Source organism: Macaca thibetana, chromosome 10 (assembly GCF_024542745.1).
Source record: "Macaca thibetana thibetana isolate TM-01 chromosome 10, ASM2454274v1, whole genome shotgun sequence".
NCBI classification, from domain to species: Eukaryota; Metazoa; Chordata; class Mammalia; order Primates; family Cercopithecidae; genus Macaca; species Macaca thibetana.
The window spans coordinates 41,423,725-41,444,001 of record NC_065587.1 but is presented as its reverse complement, the minus strand read 5'-3'; the positions used below and the strand labels follow the sequence as shown (position 1 = coordinate 41,444,001).

Here is a 20,277-nt window from a genome sequence, read left to right as displayed (position 1 = left end):
TGTTTGACTGCTAAAATCACTTCAAAGAAGAAAATAGTACAAATTTGGAGAAACACAAAATTAGTGTTACGGACTTTCTGAAAAAATGTTACCTTTATGCCACTTCAAAAAATGTTAAAGAAATGTGTAGGGAAGACAGGAAGCTTTTGAAGTCAAGCCAAGACCCGCTGTTATATTTTAACCCCACCATGCAGTCACATTGTTGGCCCTAAAAGTGCCTCCACACTAAAGAAAATATTCTCCATTAGTAATGAGAAAACCACCCTAGAATATTCCAGCTGATATGTGAGGAAGGGCTGGCGGGCCACGGCTAGGATCCTGTCATGGTCCCACTTTTCCTCCTGTTTCCCAGAAGCTCAGACTCCCGAATGCTCTGTTCTCCCATGAGTGGGCCTGGCTGCCCCGCTCAGCCCTCTGTGCTCCACCACTCTCGCCTCCCAGAGCATTCGAAACCTCTCTTTTGAGTCTGCCCTTTACTGGATTGAAAGCAATTTGAGGGGAAGTTCAAGGTTTTTGTTGTTGTTGGGTTTGGTTTTGTGGTGGTCTCATTTTTTTTTTTTATACCAAAGTATTTTGTGTGCATAATATAAAAAGCCAAACAGCTATAACAGGCTCATAGTGAAAAGCAGCAGGCCCATATCGCCCGGGGCTGCCTCTTCCCATAGGTAGCCAGTTGAGCACATTGAACTGTTTCTTCTGATATTAACATCTACATTTCCTAATAATGTGGTTATATTACTTTTTCTTGATTTTTCACTTCTATATATTATCTGTTGATTTCCTCCTAAGGAAGAGAGGGATTTAGCTCTAATAATCTTTCTCCCAACCACATCCCAAGCATAGATTTCCTTCTCTCTCCCTCTCAGTCATGTTATAATTTTTGGCTACATCAGTATACTTTTGCATGATTAAGACTACTGAGATATTGTTTACAGCTGTACCTTGGATGTGCTATGCTTCTATTTCCCTTTTATGTGTAATCCTTTGTTTTGCCGGAGTTACTAAATCTTAGTGTTTTGTTTGCTTAGCTTCCAATATATCTGTCACCTATTTAGCCCAGACCCTGATAGAAGTGTAAATCTCCTCAGCACAATCACAACACCTCAGGCAATCTGATTTTTCTGGTTTTCTTAGATCACTCCTGGAGCTCTCTGTTTTCCTGCCCCTCTCTGGACTGACTGCTATCTAAGCCTACTGCACAGCTCTCATTCCAGGGCCTTCACTCACTCTCATCTTCAGAACTCCTTTTGCACTCTTCTGGATTGGATCCCTTCTTTTCTGGATTTCTAGCTTCCTCTCTTTTGTTTTACTACCTCATTTTGGGGGAGCACATCCTTTAGCAGGTCTCTGAGCAAGGAGTATGTGGGACATAATTTTGTTGAGAACTTTACACGTCTGAAAATGTCCCATTCTGCTCTCCCACTTGATTGATAGTTGTACAGGGTATAAAACACAAGGTTTAAATCATTCTGAGGATTTTGGAAGCATTGTACCACCGATTTCCAGCCTCTAGTGTTGCCTTTAAGAAATCAAGCGCCTGGCCATCAGAGAAATGCAAATCAAAACCACAATGAGATACCATCTCACACCAGTTAGAATGGCAATCATTAAAAAGTCAGGAAACAACAGGTGCTGGGGAGGATGTGGAGAAATAGGAACACTTTTACACTGTTGGTGGGATTGTAAACTAGTTCAACCATTATGGAAAACAGTATGGCGATTCCTCAAGGATCTAGAACTAGAAGTACCATATGACCCAGCCATCCCATTACTGGGTATATACCCAAAGGATTATAAATCATGCTGCTATAAAGACACATGCACACGTATGTTTATTGCGGCACTATTCACAATAGCAAAGACTTGGAATCAACCCAGATGTCCATCAGTGACAGACTGGATTAAGAAAATGTGGCACATATACACCATGGAATACTATGCAGCCATAAAAAAGGATGAGTTTGTGTTCTTTGTAGGGACATGGATGCAGCTGGAAACCATCATTCTCAGCAAACTATCACAAGAACAGAAAACCAAACACCGCATGTTCTCACTCATAGGTGGGAACTTAACAATGAGATCACTTGGACTCGGGAAGGGAACATCATACACCAGGGCCTATCATGGGGAGGGGGGAGGGGGAAGGGATTGCATTGGGAGTTACACCTGATGTAAATGACAAGTTGATGGGTGCAGCACGCCAACATGGCACAAGTATACATATGTAACAAACCTACACGTTATCCACATGTACCCTAGAACTTAAAGTATAATAAAAAAAAAAAAATGAAAGAAATCAAGCACCATTCTAATTCCTGATTCTTCTTTTATTTCTGGGAACATTCTTCAACTTTAATTTCCAGCCTTTTTATTTTTTTCTGCTAACATATTTATAATTTTCAAGACATCTTTCTTTTCCAGTTATTCTTTGTTACAGCAACCTGCTGCAAGATGTATGTATGTTTTTTTTTCACTGAGGATATTATAGCCCTTTATTGCTTTGTTCTTTTTTGTTGTTGTTCTGTATTTTTTGCATGTTGTTCCACTGGAGACCAGAAGTGTTTTGTAATTCAGATTTTTTTTTGGATTTTCAGGTATTTACATTATACTTCCCAGTTAAACATTCCTAATTTGAAAATCCAAAATTCAAAATGCTTCAATGAGCATTTCCTTTGAGTATTGTGTCACCACTCATAAAAGGTTGTGGATTTTGGAGCATTTTGGATCTTGAATTTTCATACTGGGGATACTTAACCTGTATCTAAATTTTTAGCATGATACTCTACCCTGGGCTGTTGCTAAGTCCAAAGATTTTCGGGTTAAACTTTTGGTTTCTTACAGTGGTTAGGGATGGGATCTAGGAGTAGAATTCCTTTTACAGACTTGTAAAACATTTCAAAGATTCCTCCTGTTTTTAGCCCTACTGTGCTGTTGGTTTCTGCCATGCCTAGGGCCACCATTTCCTTAGCCTTAGGGGGGATTCGTGGCACAAGTGGACTTGCTTCTGAGCTGCGCCCCTCGACCAAGCTGCTTTTCACCTTCTGTAATCTCCCGCCAGTGATAAATTACCCATCAGCTTGCCAGATCCCAGAATTGTGCTGACATCTCCTGTTGGCTATGTTCTTTCTTACTTTTCTGTTTATTCATGTGATCTTGTGCCCTTTAATTCTTCCCCATAATTTGTTGGGACTTCAGAAGGAAGTGGAGCTAAAGGTAGGTGTCTGCCTGCCCCACCTTCGCTGGAAGTCTGGAAGGCCTTCCTTCTAAGACACCCAGCATAGCACCTGGCACATGATGGGTGCTCAGCAAATGTCTGAGTCTTTTTACTAAACAGGCAGTTGATTTCACCAGAAGGAGTGACCACCTAAGTTTTGGTAATTTTTTTTCTCCTGAGGGATTAAAAACAGTGTCAAATGCAGGAGTGAGAGCAGTAGGTTATTAATAACCCCTAGGAAATACATACTATATCACAGGACAAAGACCTATCCTCACTAAGAGTTTGTTTTGTTTTGTTTTGAGACAGAGTCTTGCTGTCACCCAGGCCGGAGTGCAGTGGTGTAATCTCGGCTCACTGCAAGCTCCGCCTCCCGGTTCAAGTGTTTCTCCTGCCTCAGCCTCCCGAATAACTGGGACTACAGGCGCGTGCCACCACGCCTGGCTAATTTTTTGTATTTTTAGTAGAGACGGGGTTTCACCGTGTTAGCCGGGATAGTCTCGATCTCCTGACCTCGTGATCTGCCCGCCTCAGCCTCCCAAAGTTATGAGATTACAGGCATGAGCCACCGCGCCCAGCTTTTTCTTTTTTTCTTTTCTTTTTCTTTTTTCTTTTTCTTTTTTTTTTTTTTTTGCCATTTCTCTCAAAATACGTTATTGATTCCATTTGAATCACTTACTATTTTGGGTCTTCCTGTAACTGGTGTTGGGGCTGGTTGGCTTCAGGAACTATCAGGTTTCAGCTCATTTTATTGATAAAGAAACTGAAGCTGGCAGGGTGGGGGGTGGGGGAGATAGAGGCTCCAAAACTAAGAAAGGGAAGTCTTGGGTACCTGGGTGAGGCTGGGGCTCTCCCAGTCTCCCTGGCCTTTGGGAGATGAGAAGCTTGAGATGGAGTCTCAAGGCACCTCTCACCAGGCCCTGTGGCCTCCTATTCGGGGATAGCAGTGGTCTTTAATGCTATTCTAGAAATATCCTGGCTAGTAGAAAACAGATGTCCTCAAGTTCACAGGCCTTGGTTCTGCTCTGCCCACCTGATTAGAAAAAAAGTCAGCAACATCAAAATTCCAAGCCAGTATAGTGTGTGGGTGTCATCCTGCTGCTTGAATTCAGAGTCTCCAACCAGGTCTTGGAACATGTATTCTTTTAACTGGTATTTATTTACCTCCTACTATGTGCCCGGCACCATTCTAACACTGGGGATCCACGGAGAACGAGACAGACAAGGACCCTGCTGGCACAGAGCTCATGCTAGAGGAGAGGGGCTAACAATAGGTGAAAACCAACAACCAGGAATTTTTTCAGATTTTGGCTACTGACAAATGCTGTGATGAAGTGACTGTGCTGTGGTGGACGCTATCTTTAGGGTAGTCAGGGGTGACGTGGGCAGAGCCTTCCAGGCGAGGGAGAGCTGGAGCCAAGACCTTGAGAGGCACCAGGTTCCATGGGACTGCAGGAGAGCAAGGAGGCCACTGTGGCCGAAATGGAAGGTGGAGGTGCCAAGTGGGCAGGAGGAGGGTCTGCCTGGAAGCTTGGAAGGGTGGTTTTGGGGAATGTCGACAGGTCATTTGTGTTCATGCTGACATGCATTTAAGGGGGGTTGTGTGTGTGAGAAGGAGCAGGCTTTCAGTCTCTCAGAACCATCAGGAGCAGACTGGAGGCTGCACGCTACTGTTCAAGTCCCCTCTTGAAGTGGGAACAGCTCTTCCCTGCTTGGCTCCAGTCTGCAATGCTAATGGGTATGAATCAGCCCCGACCAGGCCCTGATGCAGTGCTCCATTCTGCGTCAGAAAGCTCTAGCCCCTCATGCCTGAGTCACCTGTGCCCCAGGAGAGGATGCACAGACCAGGGCCACGTGCTGGCGGGCCTGCGTCACCAAGCCACACGCTGCTGCTCAGCCCGGTAGCACCGCTGGGAGATTAAAAACATGGGCTTAGTGAAAGGCAAAGAGCTTCTTATGATAACCAGCATCTGTTAGTTAATGGACCTCTGAGAGCTGTATACAATTTCAACTTTTTATTAAGGGAAAAAAGCTCATTTGCTCTCCTGGGAGTTGCACAATGAAATTATCAACTGCATGGGCTTCCCACCCACCCCTCACCTTTCAGCGTGACTGAACATGCAATGGAGAACATTAATTTTATTTGGAAATAGGACTCTGGGCTTTCCTCCCCCTCTGTGGATGAGAGCGCTCTCACGTTTTATGTGAAGGGCAGAGACTTAAGGGGCAGGAGCAAAGGGCTGGAAGGAAGGCTTGGTGTCCATGGGCCTCTGGCCCTGTCGCCAGGGAGTCTCAGCCCCTCAGCCTCTGAAACGACCCCTTCCTTTATCAGCCCAGAGTCTTGGAAGCCCTGACCCTCTGCCTGGGAGAAAAGGGATGGTTGCCCCTTCTTCAGCCTTCGTAGCTCCAAGCAGCATCACCTGCCCCCAAACTAACAAGCCTCAGCTAGCAGAGAGCAACTAAGTCCAACTGAGGGGATCCAGGAAGCTGCTGTCCTGCTCAACACACTCCTTTTCATTAGGGATGGCTCACGCCACGTCCCACGAAGCAACACTAAATTGCCTTCCCCAAATAAAATCAAGGAATCCCATTCCCTCCAAGAGTCAGGAGGACACCCCAAGCCCGCGGGCTGTGAGACAGAGTCCTGGATCTCAGGCTCTGGAGCCCAGCCACTTCTCCTCTCTGTGCCTCAGTGTCCTCGCGTGCAAGACGCAGAGACTCACAGCCCTCTCACTGACTCAGCTGGGCCTCCCGAGGGTCACTGAATCTGGTAGATGGAGGTGGCCCATTCACAGGTCTCAGTGTGAGGCTTCACAGCGATGACCAACATTTGCTGAGTCTGCCATATTCATTGAAGGTCTTTCTACCATGCACCAGGCACGCTGGACCCTTCTGGAAAGATTGCAGGCAGTGAGTCAGAGCTGAGTTGTTTTCGTTGGAGCTTACATTCTAGGCAAATAAGGTCATTTCTGACAGTGATGAGTTTTCATGATAAAGAACATGCACCTGTGATGCAATGGATTGACAGAAGGACCGGGGAAGAAGTGGGGCTGCTCTTTGGGATGCGCATGGTGACACCTTCAGGAGGTGACATCTGGTCCGAGACTTGATTGAAAACAAAGTGCTAAGCTTCTGAAGGTCTGGGGAAGAGACGCTAGGCAGAAGTCAGGGCTTGTGCAAAGGCCCCAAGGCAGCAACAGCTCCTGTGATCCAAGAAACAGAAAGAAGGCCAGTGTGGCCAGGGCATGGGGAGGCGTGGCTGAGCCTTGCAGGCAACAGTGAGCCAGAAGTCAGGCTTTTATTCTGAGTAGTGGAAGCCCCTGGGGGGTTTTCAGCAGGGCAGGCAGTGACATGAGAGCAGAACTGAGAGAGCTGGGGTTTACCTCCACTGGTTTTATTCTCTTTCACACATTCTCTGGAGGACATTCCGCTTCCTTTCTTTAGAACCATAATTCCCTTGGTTGACTTTAATAACCAGCAAGAGCATTTTTCAGGCTGTTTAATTTTATTAAAAGGTTTAAATTTGATGATAAATGGTGGCATGATTGCTTCAAGTCTCGGATACAAGACCTGCTCAGCCGTGGACACATCATCGACACCCACCGCCGTCCCCACCCCCCAACCCCGATGTAGTCTGAAACTGTAAATAATGTAATTATTTCTTGTACTTTGGTAAATATGCCAGGAACACTGGTAGCTGTCTGAGACCTACAGAGAATGCTAACTTGATGGGCTTTTTTTTTTTTTTTTAAAGAAGAAGAATGAGTAATAAGTGGGAGCAATTTCAGCAGGCTGATTGGACCCCACACAATCTCAAGCAGGACGAGGGCTTCCCTCTGAAAGCATCATTAACCTCACAGACAATTGTTCAAAATCTGTGATAAGAGCTAGAGATAGAGATCAGGAGGAGGAAGGAGGGGGTGAGTCATCAGCCCCCAGTCCTGAAAACTCTCGGGCCCACCAGGAGGCCAGTTAATTTCAGTGTACAGATGAGGCCCTGGGAATTCGGGTAGAGTCCCTGGAGAGGCACAGCCTGTTCCCACCATGATGACAGTCCTCTCTGAGCAGAGGACACCAATATATTAGGATCATGGCAAGGAGGCTGGGCAAGGTGGAGCTGTCCAGATGTCGCCATGTAGCCTGGCGACCCCGACTTCTCCCTAGGGTGGACCCAAAGATACACATTCGGAGATTTCGTTTGTCAGGCAAGCACAGGAAATCTTGGCAACCGAGCATGGCTGGGCAGGGCGAATTGCAGAGCATGTTAGTGTTATGGCGGTCATTACTATTAACTACTTTCAGAAGGCTGGAAACGCTGCTCCCCTCCAAAGACCTGCCCCCAGCAGCCAGCCTGGTGCACACTGGCATTCGCTTGGGCTAGGGAGGCTTGGAGGCTGCAGCCTGCTCTGGGGAGGCCACACTTCTCAGCTCAGATGGAGTCCTCTTCATTTGTATGCTGGCCCGGGAAAACTGGATTTATCCACACGCAGTATTGGCAGCTTGAGGTCTGACTCACAGAAGCACAGGCAGATGCAGACGAATGCCAGCAGTCAGGATTCAGGAAAGCTGAGCTGCCTCTGAAGACACAAGCCCTTCGCCAGAAAGCTGAGAAGCACTGAAAGCCCGAAGTGGCATCTTTAATTCATGGCACCACTTAGAGATCGTATTGCTAAATTCGAATTAATAATCTTTAAACAACAACCTACAGACATGGCAGAGCAGTAGGCCTTGTCCCTAGGCAGAACCTCAGGGTCTCCTCTTGCTCCCATCTTGGAATCCCAAGGGTCAGGATGGGAAGAACCGGGAGCAGCATGGGATGGGGGGGTTCCATGTGGCCACCTGACTGCACCTGTTGGCGGGCTGCCAAGGATAAGGAAAGTAGAAAAATTGGGAGTGATCTTTAGAAACTCACATAGCAATGAACATCACTGCCGCGTCCAAGTGCGTGACTGGGACGTGGGCTGTGGGATGTGGTATAGGCTTTGCAGGTGTTAAGCTCATGCCCTGAGCCACATGGAATGCAGGCAGAGTTTGGAAGCAGTGGGGCTGTGCATCCATCCATGACAGAGCAGAGGAGAATGGTTCCTTCCCTACAGTTTCCAGGAGGGAGTCTGAAGAGTTGAATGGGTGTCCAGAGCCACCATCCTGATGTCAAGTCCAATGTCATAGCCAGTAGAGGAAAGCCAGCCCTAGAACTAGGGGCAGAAGTGGGAGGGGGGCTACGCGAAGACCCCCTGTGCTGGGGTGCTTCTGCAGCAATGGTCGGTGCTGCGGGGGCCTGGAGAAGTCGGGGGCTTCTCCCCGACAGAGCACCAGGGGTGCTTGGTAGGAGGTGGGGCGTTTCTCTGGGGTATCGGGACTTGACCCATCAGTGGGCCTTTGTCCGATGAAGAGCAAGCTTTGCCCGAGGGGGTCTTGCTCCATCTTGAAAAGCTCGTACTCCACGTGTGGGAGCCGGATGCCCAGCGGCAGGCAGCCATTGGTGGCTGTGACATCCCGCTCAGTGCCCACGGACCAGGCCCCCGCACCCCCACAGCTGCGTGGCTCAGAGAAGTTAAGCATGGCCGTGGTGACCTGGTCCATGGGGGTTACATGGGCCCGTGTAACCTCGAACACCAGCTCGGTGCCGCCGCGGACCCTGGTGGACGGCGTGCCCCTGGTGTATCGGCCGGCGGCATACACGGTGAAGGTGGGCTGCTGGCAGGCTGGGTCTGAGAAGTGATGGTAATACCCTTCCCAGGAGCGGCTGTGCCCGTGGAAAGTGAAGAGCCGGGTGAGGAACAGGACCGCTGGGCGCACCTCACATCCCGAGCTGACCCACCAGCCGCCCAGGCGCAGGGGCAGGGCCAGAGGGGGCGGCAGCACGGGCGGGTGGTGCACATCAGAGCGGGCAATGAGGCCACAGGCTGGGCACGGCCGCACGTGGTGCTGGCGAAAGACAAACAGAAAAACGGTGGTTGTCCCACAGGGAGAAGTTGGGGTGCAGCCTGGAAAGGAACCCCAGCTCTGTAGGGGTGAAAAGGCAGAGTGAGGTGCGGCCTGTCCCTCCCTCCTCTCTCTCTCACTCCCTGCCTTCAGTCAGGACGGCCTTTTTGCTTCAGTCAGGAGGGCCTCCTTGATGGAGGTCAGCCCCTGTATCCTCGGGCCTTGGGTCTCCTGCTGTCTGAACTCCCCGCCAGCTCCTTCTTACTAGGTCTCTGCTGGGCACCAGAGAGAGCTTTCCCGAATGCCCCATGTAAGGTGGGGCTCAGGGCTGTCACACCACCCTCTTTTATCTTCCTCATTCCACCCCCTGAGACTCTCTTCTCTCTATCCCTCGCCCCTCATCAAACTGGAAGGCATTATGCCTTACAGTCCTAAAACGCCCTAGAAAGCGTGAACTGCCTCTGCGGCTACCCCATCCCCACAGCACAGGGCTTGGCTCGCAGCAAGCACACATTTGTTGCATGAATAAATGAGAAATGAATGGAAGCACAGGTGGCCTTCGTCTTGGGACCTGACAGAAGTTGTCCTTGCTCAAGCCCAGTGTGCTTGGTCCTGGAATTTGACCGTGAAAGTTGATCTTTTTTCTAGCTCACTCTTCTAGGTGTTTCCGAAGTGCCAGGAACTATGCTAAGCACTTCCCGGGCAACTGGTACGTGTTATAGCTGAGGGAGCTGAGACCCAGAGGACCGGCTGGACTGCCCAGGTTGTCCGGCCTGGAAGTGGCAGAGACCAGCTGAAATGCAGCCTGGCTTGCACCCGGCTGTCTGAGCTCCCACTCTCCTGTGCTCATAGCAGGTTACATCTTCCCTACAGGTAGAGAATAGAGGATTTTTGTCTTTAGAAATCTCACAGTGGAAGGTGCACATCATTTGCTCTACCTACCCCATGGAAAGTGAATATGGCAACAAGGATCAAAAGCCATCAAAACATGTCTGAGCCGAGCGTGGTGGCTCACACCTATAATCCCAGCACTTTGGGAGGCTGAGGTGGGCAGATCACTTGAGATCAGGAGTTCAAGACCAGCCTGGCCAACACGGTGAAAACCCATCTCTACCAGAAATACAAAAATTAGCCAGGTGTGGCAGCACATGCCTGTAATCCCAGCGACTCGGGAGGCTGAGGCAGGAGAATAGCTTGAACCCGGGAGGTGGAAGTTGCAGTGAGCCAAGATCACACCACTGTACTCCAGCCTGGGGGACAGAGCAAGACAACATCTAAAAAAAAAAAAAAAAAAAAAAAAAAAAAAAATAGGCCGGGTGCAGTGGCTCACGCCTGTCATCCCAGCACTTTGGGAAGCCAAGGCAGATAGATCAATGGATCATGAGATCAGGAGATCAAGAGCATCCTGGCCAGCATGGTGAAATGCCGTCTCTACAAAAAATACAAAAATTAGCCAGGTGTGGTGGTGCACGTCTGTGATCCCAGCTACTTGGGAGACTGATGTAGAATTGCTTGAATCTGGGAGGCAGAGGCTGTAGTGAGCTGAGATTGTGCCACTGCACTCCAGCCTGAGTGACAGAGCAAGACTCCATCTCACAAAAAAATAAAAAATAAAAAATTATGTCTTTGGAAGCCCATTGCTTAAGTCTGTGAGAAGGAGATAATTGAAATCTCGTGAAGAGCTGTGGCTCAAAGATGTTCATACTCATGTTATTTGTTATAGGGAAAACCGACCACACTTAGGTCTTCAGGTGCTGCCACACCCTCACTTGTCCCAGGCTATGAGTTGATTTTCCTCCATCTTTGCCTGTATTTACAGTTGTCCCTGCCTTACAAACTCTCGTGAGCTGCGTTTACCATAAAACACGTTAACAGGAAACAGATGCTAAACTAAATTGCGTGGGAGTAGTCTGCGTTTTGGAGTGAAAAGGCTCAGCAGACACTAAAAAGGAATGCGATACAGACTTCTTCCTTCTTTCTCCCTCTCCTTCCCCTTCTCCTATTTTATTTCTAAAAAAGCAGCTGCTGCCCAGACTTGAGGCCAGAGCACCGTTCTGGAAGGTAAATGGCCTTGGAACTTGTCAAAGCTGATGTGGGAACAAGCAAACATCTCCTGCTGTTGCCATTCCAGAAGGAAACTTAGAGTTGCAGTCCAGCCAGGACAGGCACAGGAAGGGGGCGTTTTGAAGGCCCAGCTGGGAAATTAGCTCCAATATATTTTTTCTTGCAAAACTCCCAAGATTTCCATATAGCACTGCTGAGTTCCATACAGTACTGAGTGAGTTTCATGCCAGACAAGTAACATTTAGAAGTTCTGGCTTAGAAAGAAAATATTGGATGATTGATAACAGTGTTTTTTTTTTTGGGGGGGGGTGTCATTTTATAAGCTGTTATTTTTTATTTCTATAATGAACCTTAAGTTTCCTTGATTTATATAACATTGGAGACCATATTGGCTTTGGTTATGGGGATTTTGGCCCAGAGAGCTTGATGGTTCTCTGAAATGCTAGCAAATGGCTGCAAAAATGTTTGTGACAGGAGCAAGCAAGCTTGATAGTTAGCTGGAGTGTTGGTGATGGGGATGCCGGCTGATGGGAGTTGGCTCTATGTCACACTAATGTATATTGAGAGGACGTAATGCATTACAGCAAAATCATCCCAGAGCTCTCCTTACCCACCACAAAGGACAAACAAACAAAAGGTATTCTCTGCAGATAGGACGTTTGGGGATGCTGGTTAGTAATTTGGGGCAAGCAGTTTTCTGCAGAGCAGAAGCAAATTGAGAACCAGCAAACTTTTAAGGTGAAAGAGGGGTGAGAAAAGGCATTTCCTTCTCTGGTGCTTTTGAAGGTGGTGAGACAAGGTTCCCGGCTCCATGGGAAGTCTTCCGGGCATCTTTCTGCAGAGGTCTGAAGTCTCCTGCGTTAGTAAACAAGGCCCCCGGCAGGCAGAATTCACACTTGTACAGAAACCAAACTCTTACTCATTTAAGCCTGTTACATAAAGTTATTTCTCAAACACTACATAACAGTTTCTAATTAACCCCCAGAGGTGACACCAGGCTCAGATAATTTTGGTCCGGTGTTGGCTGATTGATTAGGATTCTATATCCAGGCAATGAATTTGGGGATCCAATTGGTTTTAAATTAACTTCTAAAAATGTTCATGTTTACCATCTGGTTTGGGTCGTGGGCAGGGCGTGGGCCCCAGAGAGCGTAAGGCAACAACTGATTCATTTCTTAGGGGTTTCTCTGCAGCAGTTCCTTCTTTGAAATTATCTGTCTTTTCTCTTTCTTTTTTCTTTTTTTTTTTTCCCAAGGAGAGGAGCCACTGGTGAGCAGACCTTTAATTTAATGTCTGTACATCTGGCACTGTTCATCTCTGCATTCATTTCTATGTGTTTTGCTTCTCAATCACATTTCAGGCTGGATTGGCCACCCGGGTTAGCCAGGCAGCAGGGAGGGCAGGGACAGCCATGGCCCCAGAGTCCTGCCTGGGGACGCATGAAATTGTCAGCCTCCGCAGCCCCCGGGGATCTGTCCTCTCTGCATTCAGAGCAGTTTCCCCTCCTAATGAGGTGGTGGCGGCCAGTAATCAACTCACCACTAGCGCCTTCTCTGAACTAAGTAGGATTAACGCCACACCAGCCTAGAACATTGGTTGCCAAAAAGGGAATAATTTCGAGGTCATAAAAAGAACTCTGAGGCTGATTTTCTGATTATGAGAACTTCGTGTCATGTTCCTCCTCTGCTACTGAGATCCTCAGTTTGGAGAAGGGGAGGGGGAGGGGGAGGGGGAGGAAGGCAGGCTTCCGGTCTGTCTCATCCACAGTGCTCCCACATTGGGGCAGTGACAAGTGGCTGCTGCCAGGGGTGAGAAGTTGCCTCATCTGGTTTAGTTCCTTGAATGTCTAGTACACAGTAGGCAACAAATACATGCTGAATGATGTGAAGGTGGCCTAAGAGCTCCAAGAGGACTTCATGGGGATGCTGAACCCATCCATCCATCCACACCCATTCATCCATCCTCCCTCCATCTGCTCATCTGTGCACTCAAGAAATACTCATTGGGTGCCTTGTACAGAGGTTTTTCACCTGGAATGCTAACCTCAACTTCATTTTCACTAACCTTTCACTAATAAAAGTTAACATTTCTTCTCATTGTAAATGGAGGCAACGCGCCCCAGTAGCGTCAGCAGAACCTCTGACTTTGTATGACGCTAACAGCGTTGCAGGTACTGGAAACATGGTTTGCAGTCATCCCTGCTTTGAAATGAGGGCAAATAAAGATTTCACATTTATCGTTTTTCTATATCACAAATTAATACTTTAAAACTTGGGTAACTATTTTAATAGAACCGGTTTTCATTTAAATCCCATGTATTTTCTCTTATGCTTTTAAAAACAGATTTTCTGAAGAGGGGTCCTTAGGCCTCACCAGCCACCAGAGGGTTCTCTGACACTGGGAAGGTCCTAGGTCCACACCCTTGTAGGAGCCAGGCTCTGAGCTATGTGCCAGGAGCCATTATACAATCAAGTTATGTTTCTTTCTGCCTGTTTGCTCACCTGGAAAAAAAAAAAAAAAAAAAAGTGTGTGTGTGGGGTGCTACTAGATCTTCCCCAAATTAGGATGGTATGCGGGCCATGGCTTCATCTAAAATCTAGGTTAATCAGCTTAAATGAAATTAGTGCTGGAGTCAAGGGGGAGCATGTCAAAGACAGGGCGGTTTCCTTTAGACTGCAGCCTCCCCACAGCCCGGACGGCTTGCTGGAAATGCAAAACCCCGGGCTCCCTCCAGACCTGACGGATCCCTTTCGGCCTTCTCACAAGAAGCCCAGGCCACGTGTCTTCGCCGTCTGGTTTGGGAGTGGGTGGGAGTGGCGCCCCAGTGGCTGTGCGGCTAGGTCGGTGTGAGGCCCGCACTGAGATTTCAAGGGACCGGCATCTGGGCTGGTGTGCGCAGCCCCAGCGGCACCCTGGAGGAAAGCTGCCCTCTCCCTAATTCATCCATCCACATTTATTGGTCCTGATCGTGTGCCTGACCCGTCGTGCTAGGTGCCCGCTGTGACCCCACCCTTGTGAAGGACCTAGCGCCAGAGGGAGAGGCAATAAACAAGTCAGCAACGGAGCTTCAGAACGGGCTGAGAGCTGGCAAGGTCACTCGCGGGAAACAGGGAACAGTAGAATGGGAACTGGAGCGATATTTCAGCCGAGAACCAAGGGAGGGGGACTCCCGCCCAAGCCTCTGTGCCCAGCAGGGGCAGAAACGAGATCCTGCAGTGCCCACGAGGACAGGGGCTGGGGAGGACCAGCGTGGGAAGGCCGACCCGAGGCCCGCCAGCCTTGTAAAGGCTGAAAAAAGATGTCTCCAGCAGCGTGAACAGGGTGCGCAAATGTCCTGAGGCACGTGGACCAGAGTGGGGAGGGGCAGTGATGACAGCCGGACAGCCAGAGCCCTGGGCCGGCCCAGATCTTGCAAAGCTGCGGGGCTGGGCTCCGAGCTCGCCCCCCGAGACCCCCCCTCCCCACTCACCAGTGCGCTCTGCAGCGGGCGCTGGTAGCCGGTGGGCCGGTAGTGCCGCCTCTCGGCCGGGTCGGTGTGGATGTCCCCCAGGTACAGCTCCTCCACCAACCGGGGCGCCGCCCGGGGCTGCGGCTGCAGTCGGCGCTGCACGCGGACCAGGCTGAGCTCGTGCATGCTGAGGCCCAGCGCCTCCAGGCAGTCCCCCTGGGCCCGGGCGCTCCGCAGCTCGTACAGCGCCCCGGGCATCCAGGCCCTGGCCGGGGGCAGCCACCGCGCGCAGTCCCGGCCGGCGCGGGTCTGGTTGAGGCGCCCGGAGACATCGAGCAGGGCCCGGCGGCTGTGGAAGACGATGCCTACCTTGCGCAGGTAGTAGTCGGCCTCGGTGGCTCCCCGGGTGACCCAGGAGGCCCGGCGCAGGCGGACTTTGCCCTTGACGAGCAGCGAGTGGGCAGGCTCTCCGCAGAAGGGGTCCTCGTAGTAGAACTGGTGGGCTCGAAAGAGCCGGCTGGGGTAGAAGGTGTAGGCGCGGGTCAGGAACTCCGGTCCTGGGCGCACCTCGCAGCTGCAGGGGTGGAAGGAGATGGGTTGGGTACGGAGGGAACACCACGCCGCGAGCCCCTCTCTCCTCTGGGCTGGGCTCCGTTCTCCCCCCAATCCCTCTCTTAGGCCTCAGCTCAGGCCTGGGCCCCTCCAACTTCAGTTCCCCTCACTGCTCTCAGTCAGCCACCCTTGGGACTGTGGCTTTGCATTGGATGCCTCATGGCCTCAACACAAGCCTTCTAGTTCATTCTCCTTTCCTTCAATCCGAATTGCCCTACTGGAGGCCCTTTTGCAACCATCTGGGGACCCACAGGCCTGGGAGCTCCGGGATGCCCTGCCTGCTTCCTCCCCCACTGGACTTTGGGCACCTGGCCCAGAGCCGGCCCCGCGCCCTCCGCCGTCCTTGCTGAGTGAATGGAGGGAGGGGAGAGTAGTGATCAGGTATGACGGTGGCCCGTCCTGTCTCCCCCTTCTCTAGGCTCACTGCCCTGACCAGGTCTCATCCTTGCCTGTGACAGGGCTTGTAGGTATAAACCAGGAGTCGGCAAACTTTTTCTGTAAAGGGCTGGGTAATAAATATTTTTATTTTTGTGGGCTGGGTGGCTTCTGCCACAACTACTCAAAGTTGCCATTGTAGAGCTAATGCAGCTATAGATGACATGTACATGGATGGGCATGGTTGTATGCCAATAAAACTTTATTTACAAAATTGGAAAGTGGGCTGAACTTGGCCCCAGACTCCATTTGCTGGTGATGCAAACAGATCCAGGGGAAGGGGTTGGAGGGAGAAGAAAGAGGAATGACTCCTAGACCCATGGTCAGCTCCGGGATGGGGCAGAGGAGGCCTTTGGGACTTCCCACTGAGGGTGCAGGTGGGGTGGACAGTGGATGAAGTCAGGGGGGAAAAAGAGCAGGCACCCTCCTCACGATTTTACTCTAACCAGGTACCCTCTTGTACTGCTATTTTCTTTCTTTTTTTTTTTTGAGACAGAATCTCACTTTGTCACCCAGGCACTTGGCTGGGTTGCAATCTTGGCTCACTGCAACTTCTGCCTCCTGGGTTCAAGCAATTCTCCTGCCTCAGTCTCCTGAGTAGCTGAAATTACAGGCGCGTACCACCATGCCTGGCTAATTTTTGTATTTTTAGTAGAGACGAGGTTTCATCATGTTGGCCAGGCTGGTTTTGAACTCCTGACCTCAATCAATCTGCCCGTCTCGGCCTCCCAAAGTGCTGGGATTACAGGCGTGATCCAAGCCTATTTTCTTGATATTTTTTGTAGCAGGGCTGTTGGAGCAGAGGAAACATGTTATCACCCAGCAACGAAATAATTCCCTTTTCTTTTCTTCCATCTTTTTGATAATGTTGAGGGGAAATTCTCTGTTCAGAGCTAATGTGTCTTTAGTGCCAACCTCCCTGTTCTCCCAGAGAGAGCAACTCAGAGCCTCGGGTCGGCAACGGATCTAGAGAGGATTTATGTTGTTTTGTTTTCGTTGAATTTAATTTTACAGTTGCCTTTAATTTATGACAAGTGGCTCTGGTCCCCATATCCAGGATAATATTACATTTTCTTTAAAAATAATCACATTACACTGTCAATGTATGCCAGTTATACCTCAATAAAGCTGTAAAAATAAATGAATATATTTTAGTAAATAAAAGCAAGTTGGTTTACAGAAAATGATAAGTAAATACTAGTATAGGTACTTAAAAATAGGAGGGGTGACCATACCCCTGAGGGTCTCAGACAAGGCCTAGAGAGGGGAGATTTGCCTGAGAGGACACAGTAGGTCACACTGGACCGCTCGATGGTTCCCAGGCTCTGGGCCCTTTCCCACTCTTCTCCCAGGAAGCAGCAAGGTCCGTCTGGAGAGCATGGCAGGGAACTTTCAAGGAAGAAAGTTCTAGAAGAAATTTCTTAGAAGAACTGCTCCAAAATGTTACTGTCTTGGGGCAGGAGTGGCCTGCAACCAGTGTCCCCTCTTCCTGCACCCCAGTTCTGTCTGGGTGACCCTGGCGAGTGGATGCCTGGATCCCCCCTGGACTGTGCCGTGGGCGTGGGGACTGCTTGCAGCCTGGCTGAGCCTGCAAATGTGTTCGAAGCGGCCTTGAAGAACTCGCATCCCTTCCTCCACCCAAAGCGCTAGCAGATGTTTGGCAGTTGGGAGTTTCTGCCTGACCTCAGGAGGTACAGGAAGGACACCAAGAGGCCAGTCCTTGACCCCAGAATGGGACTGGCCTGGAGGGGATGTTGGGGGAAGGAGGAATGTGCCAGGTGTGGAGGGGGCCACGCTTTTCCCCAATCCCTGCCCCAGGAGTGGGGACTCAGCTGGCTGCTGTAGGGTTTGTGCACCACGGATGAGGACAGAATGCAAAGTCCATTGGCCGCAAAGCAGCAACTGAGCCTCTGAAATGTCGAGTGAGCCTGTCAGGTTAGACAGAATTAGATGGGTGCACCCAGGCTCTCCCTGGCCTGCCACTTCCTACCCCAGGGCCTTTCACCAGCTGCCCCCTCTGCCTGGCTCTTCCCTGGCCCTCTAGATGGCTGATTCCTCTCCTTTTAGCTCTCAGCTGATGTCACCACCTCCAAGAAGCCTCCCCTGATCACTCTCTAAAGAACCCTCCAGGTCACTTGCTATCACATCCTTGGTTTTATTTCCTGCATTGAAGAGCTTAGTGCAATCTCAAGTTTATACTATTCATTCATGTGTTCAAATGTTAAGGGCACGTCCCACTGCTGACCCCGGGCACTCAGTTCGTAATAGGTTTGTATAATAGGTGCTCAAGGTGTTGAATGGATTTTGTCCATGGACGTGATGCCCAACACAGTCCCTGCCTCCCATTGCAGTCTGGGAGGGGAGGCAAGCATCGCCAGCAGCTTGGCAGATAGCAGGCCTCTTGGATAACTATGTGAATTATGCCTCTTTCAAAGATTGGACACCGAGTCTCAGAGAGGTAGAAGTCTCCGAGCCCATGGGCCCATGGTCAGGATGACCTGAGGTCTTACCCCGTGGAGATCCAAGGTCCATTGAGGCGTGGGGGCAGGATTGCAGTGCTGGGCACTCTATCTGGCAAGGGCAGCTGGCAGCGGGGTTCCCAGCGCAGGCGGCTACCCCCAGCCTCCCCAGCCGCCAGTGCGGTGTGGGCTGCAAAGCAGACAGACCTGGGTAAGACCCCAGCATGCCCCAAGAACACCCACCCCATCTGCCCTCCCAACCCCACTGTGGCCACAGACAGCCAGGCAGGGCTGTCCCGCACCCTCCATCGCAGCCCTGTCCCCAGGGTGCCCCAGTTCTGGAGAGAGTGATGCGCTCCCCATATTGAGGATCCTAGAATCAGCCTCCCCAACGCATCTCCTCCTGGGTTCCCAGATGTGATCACCCTGGAATCCAAGCCTCCTGGATAGAGACCGTCCCAGATTCTGGGGCTGGGAGGCCTCTGAGAATTCTACTGCATGGAGCAGACTCCTAGAAGCCCAGAACTTCCACGGGCTTGCCAGCTGTGACCAGGTGCTGCCCACAGGTGGTGGAAGGACCCACGCTCCTGGACAAAGGGCACTCGGGACTCAGGACTCAAGGTGCTGGGGACAGTGGGGCCCTAGCCCATCCCCAGAGCAGACCACTCCCCTCCACCAAGGAGCCCTGGGGGCTGCTTGGCCTCTCCCGGCACAGAGCAGGTCCCTTGAGGCCACTGGCTTCAGGTCTCACCTGGTGCTGGGTGCCTGCTGTCTACTTGGTGCTCAGTGAACATGTGGCAAGTGAAAGAATGCATGGCCGCTGCAGAGGCCTGGGCCAAGGTCTGAGGACAAACAGTGCAGTCCCTGCCCTCCTTCAGGGCTCCCTAAGCCTGGACACCAGGGGAGGAATTGGGCTCAGGGCAGAAGGTGACTGGAAGATGGACACGGGAAGCAGGCACTGCAGCACAAGCTCCAGATCCTCTGGAGTGACCCCTGGATGAGCTTGGCTGGGCCTGGAGACAAGTCAAGCCCGGGCGTGGGGCTGTTCACGATCTCTTCTTGGGCTGCTCAGAGGTGAGAGTGCCAAGACCTTCAGCTGCTAAAGAGCAGCAGCTCTCCCAGAAACTGTCATCTCCACTCGGGGCTGACGGGCTTGAGATGGCCCAGATGACGGGATGCTGTGGGAAGCTCAGCAGTGAGCAGCGTCCAAATACTGCAGCCCCGGGCTGTGCTCAGGGGCGCCGGCCTGGCCCTGGAGGCCCAGTTCCTGCAGCGAAGCTTCCAAGCATGGCTCTTCCCACCCAGCGTGGGGCTGAGTCTTAGGGCTCCAGGCCAGGGGATGTGGGGGCCTGGCAGGAACTTCAGGAGGCCTTGGGAGGGGTTGGGGGCTGAGTTGAGAAGTGAGCAGATGGCATGTTCTGTCCCTTTCCTGGCCTCGCAGGCAGACCTTCCCAACAGGGGTTGAGAAGAGCTGAGGGCTCCCCACTGCCCCCTCTGAGCTGCTTGACCCCAAACTCTCTGTGCCCTAGGGGTATTTTAGGAAAATGAGGCAGAGTGGATTCCTCAGTTCCCTTGAGGTTGAGGGTTGCATCTGGAGACTTTTGGGGTCCCCAGTGATCAGCTGAGAAGGCAGGAGTGACGCTGATGATGACGAGGGGGATGACAGCACCTGTTAACTGGGTGCGGACCCCTTGCACTTCTATACATTATTCCCATCTGATTTTTGCAATAACCCTGCAGTCGGTGTTAGTGTTATCTTCCTCTCATGGGCAGAGAAACAGGCTCAGCTCAGAGATGGGCTTAGCTTCCACGGGACACGTGCCACCCGGATGCGGCAAAGCCAGGATGTGAGCCCAGGTTGTTGGACTTCAGGTTGTGACGGCCTCACCGGTGCTTGTCTTACATCCCCAGAGAACACAGAAGGGGCTGACTTGGAGGCGGGGTAAAACTCAGGGCAGTCAACAATCATTGGCCGACTGAATAAACGAAGGCATGAGTACAAATGCTGGTGTAGCCCGAGGTCCCTGTTGTAATCTTGGTTCATCCTGCAACTGATTATTGGCTTTAATTAGCCAAATAGGAGAAATGAAAACGAATAGCCACCCAGCCAGGGCCAAGGT

General features: G+C 50.8%; 1 protein-coding gene across 1 annotated transcript in view; it reads right to left on the bottom strand.

Annotated features, from left to right (window-relative positions):
• Positions 1–6,700: 6,700 nt before the first annotated feature.
• APCDD1L (APC down-regulated 1 like) overlaps positions 6,701–20,277 on the bottom strand; it is a 52,345-nt gene continuing 38,768 nt past the window's right edge. The window contains exons 2-4 of the mRNA XM_050745596.1: positions 18,209–18,347; positions 14,673–15,225; positions 6,701–9,142 (exon numbers count right to left, since the gene is read on the bottom strand). Of these exons, the coding sequence (XP_050601553.1) occupies positions 8,378–9,142; positions 14,673–15,225; positions 18,209–18,347 (1,457 nt within the window). The 3' untranslated portion in view covers positions 6,701–8,377. The remainder of the gene's footprint in view (positions 9,143–14,672; positions 15,226–18,208; positions 18,348–20,277) is intronic.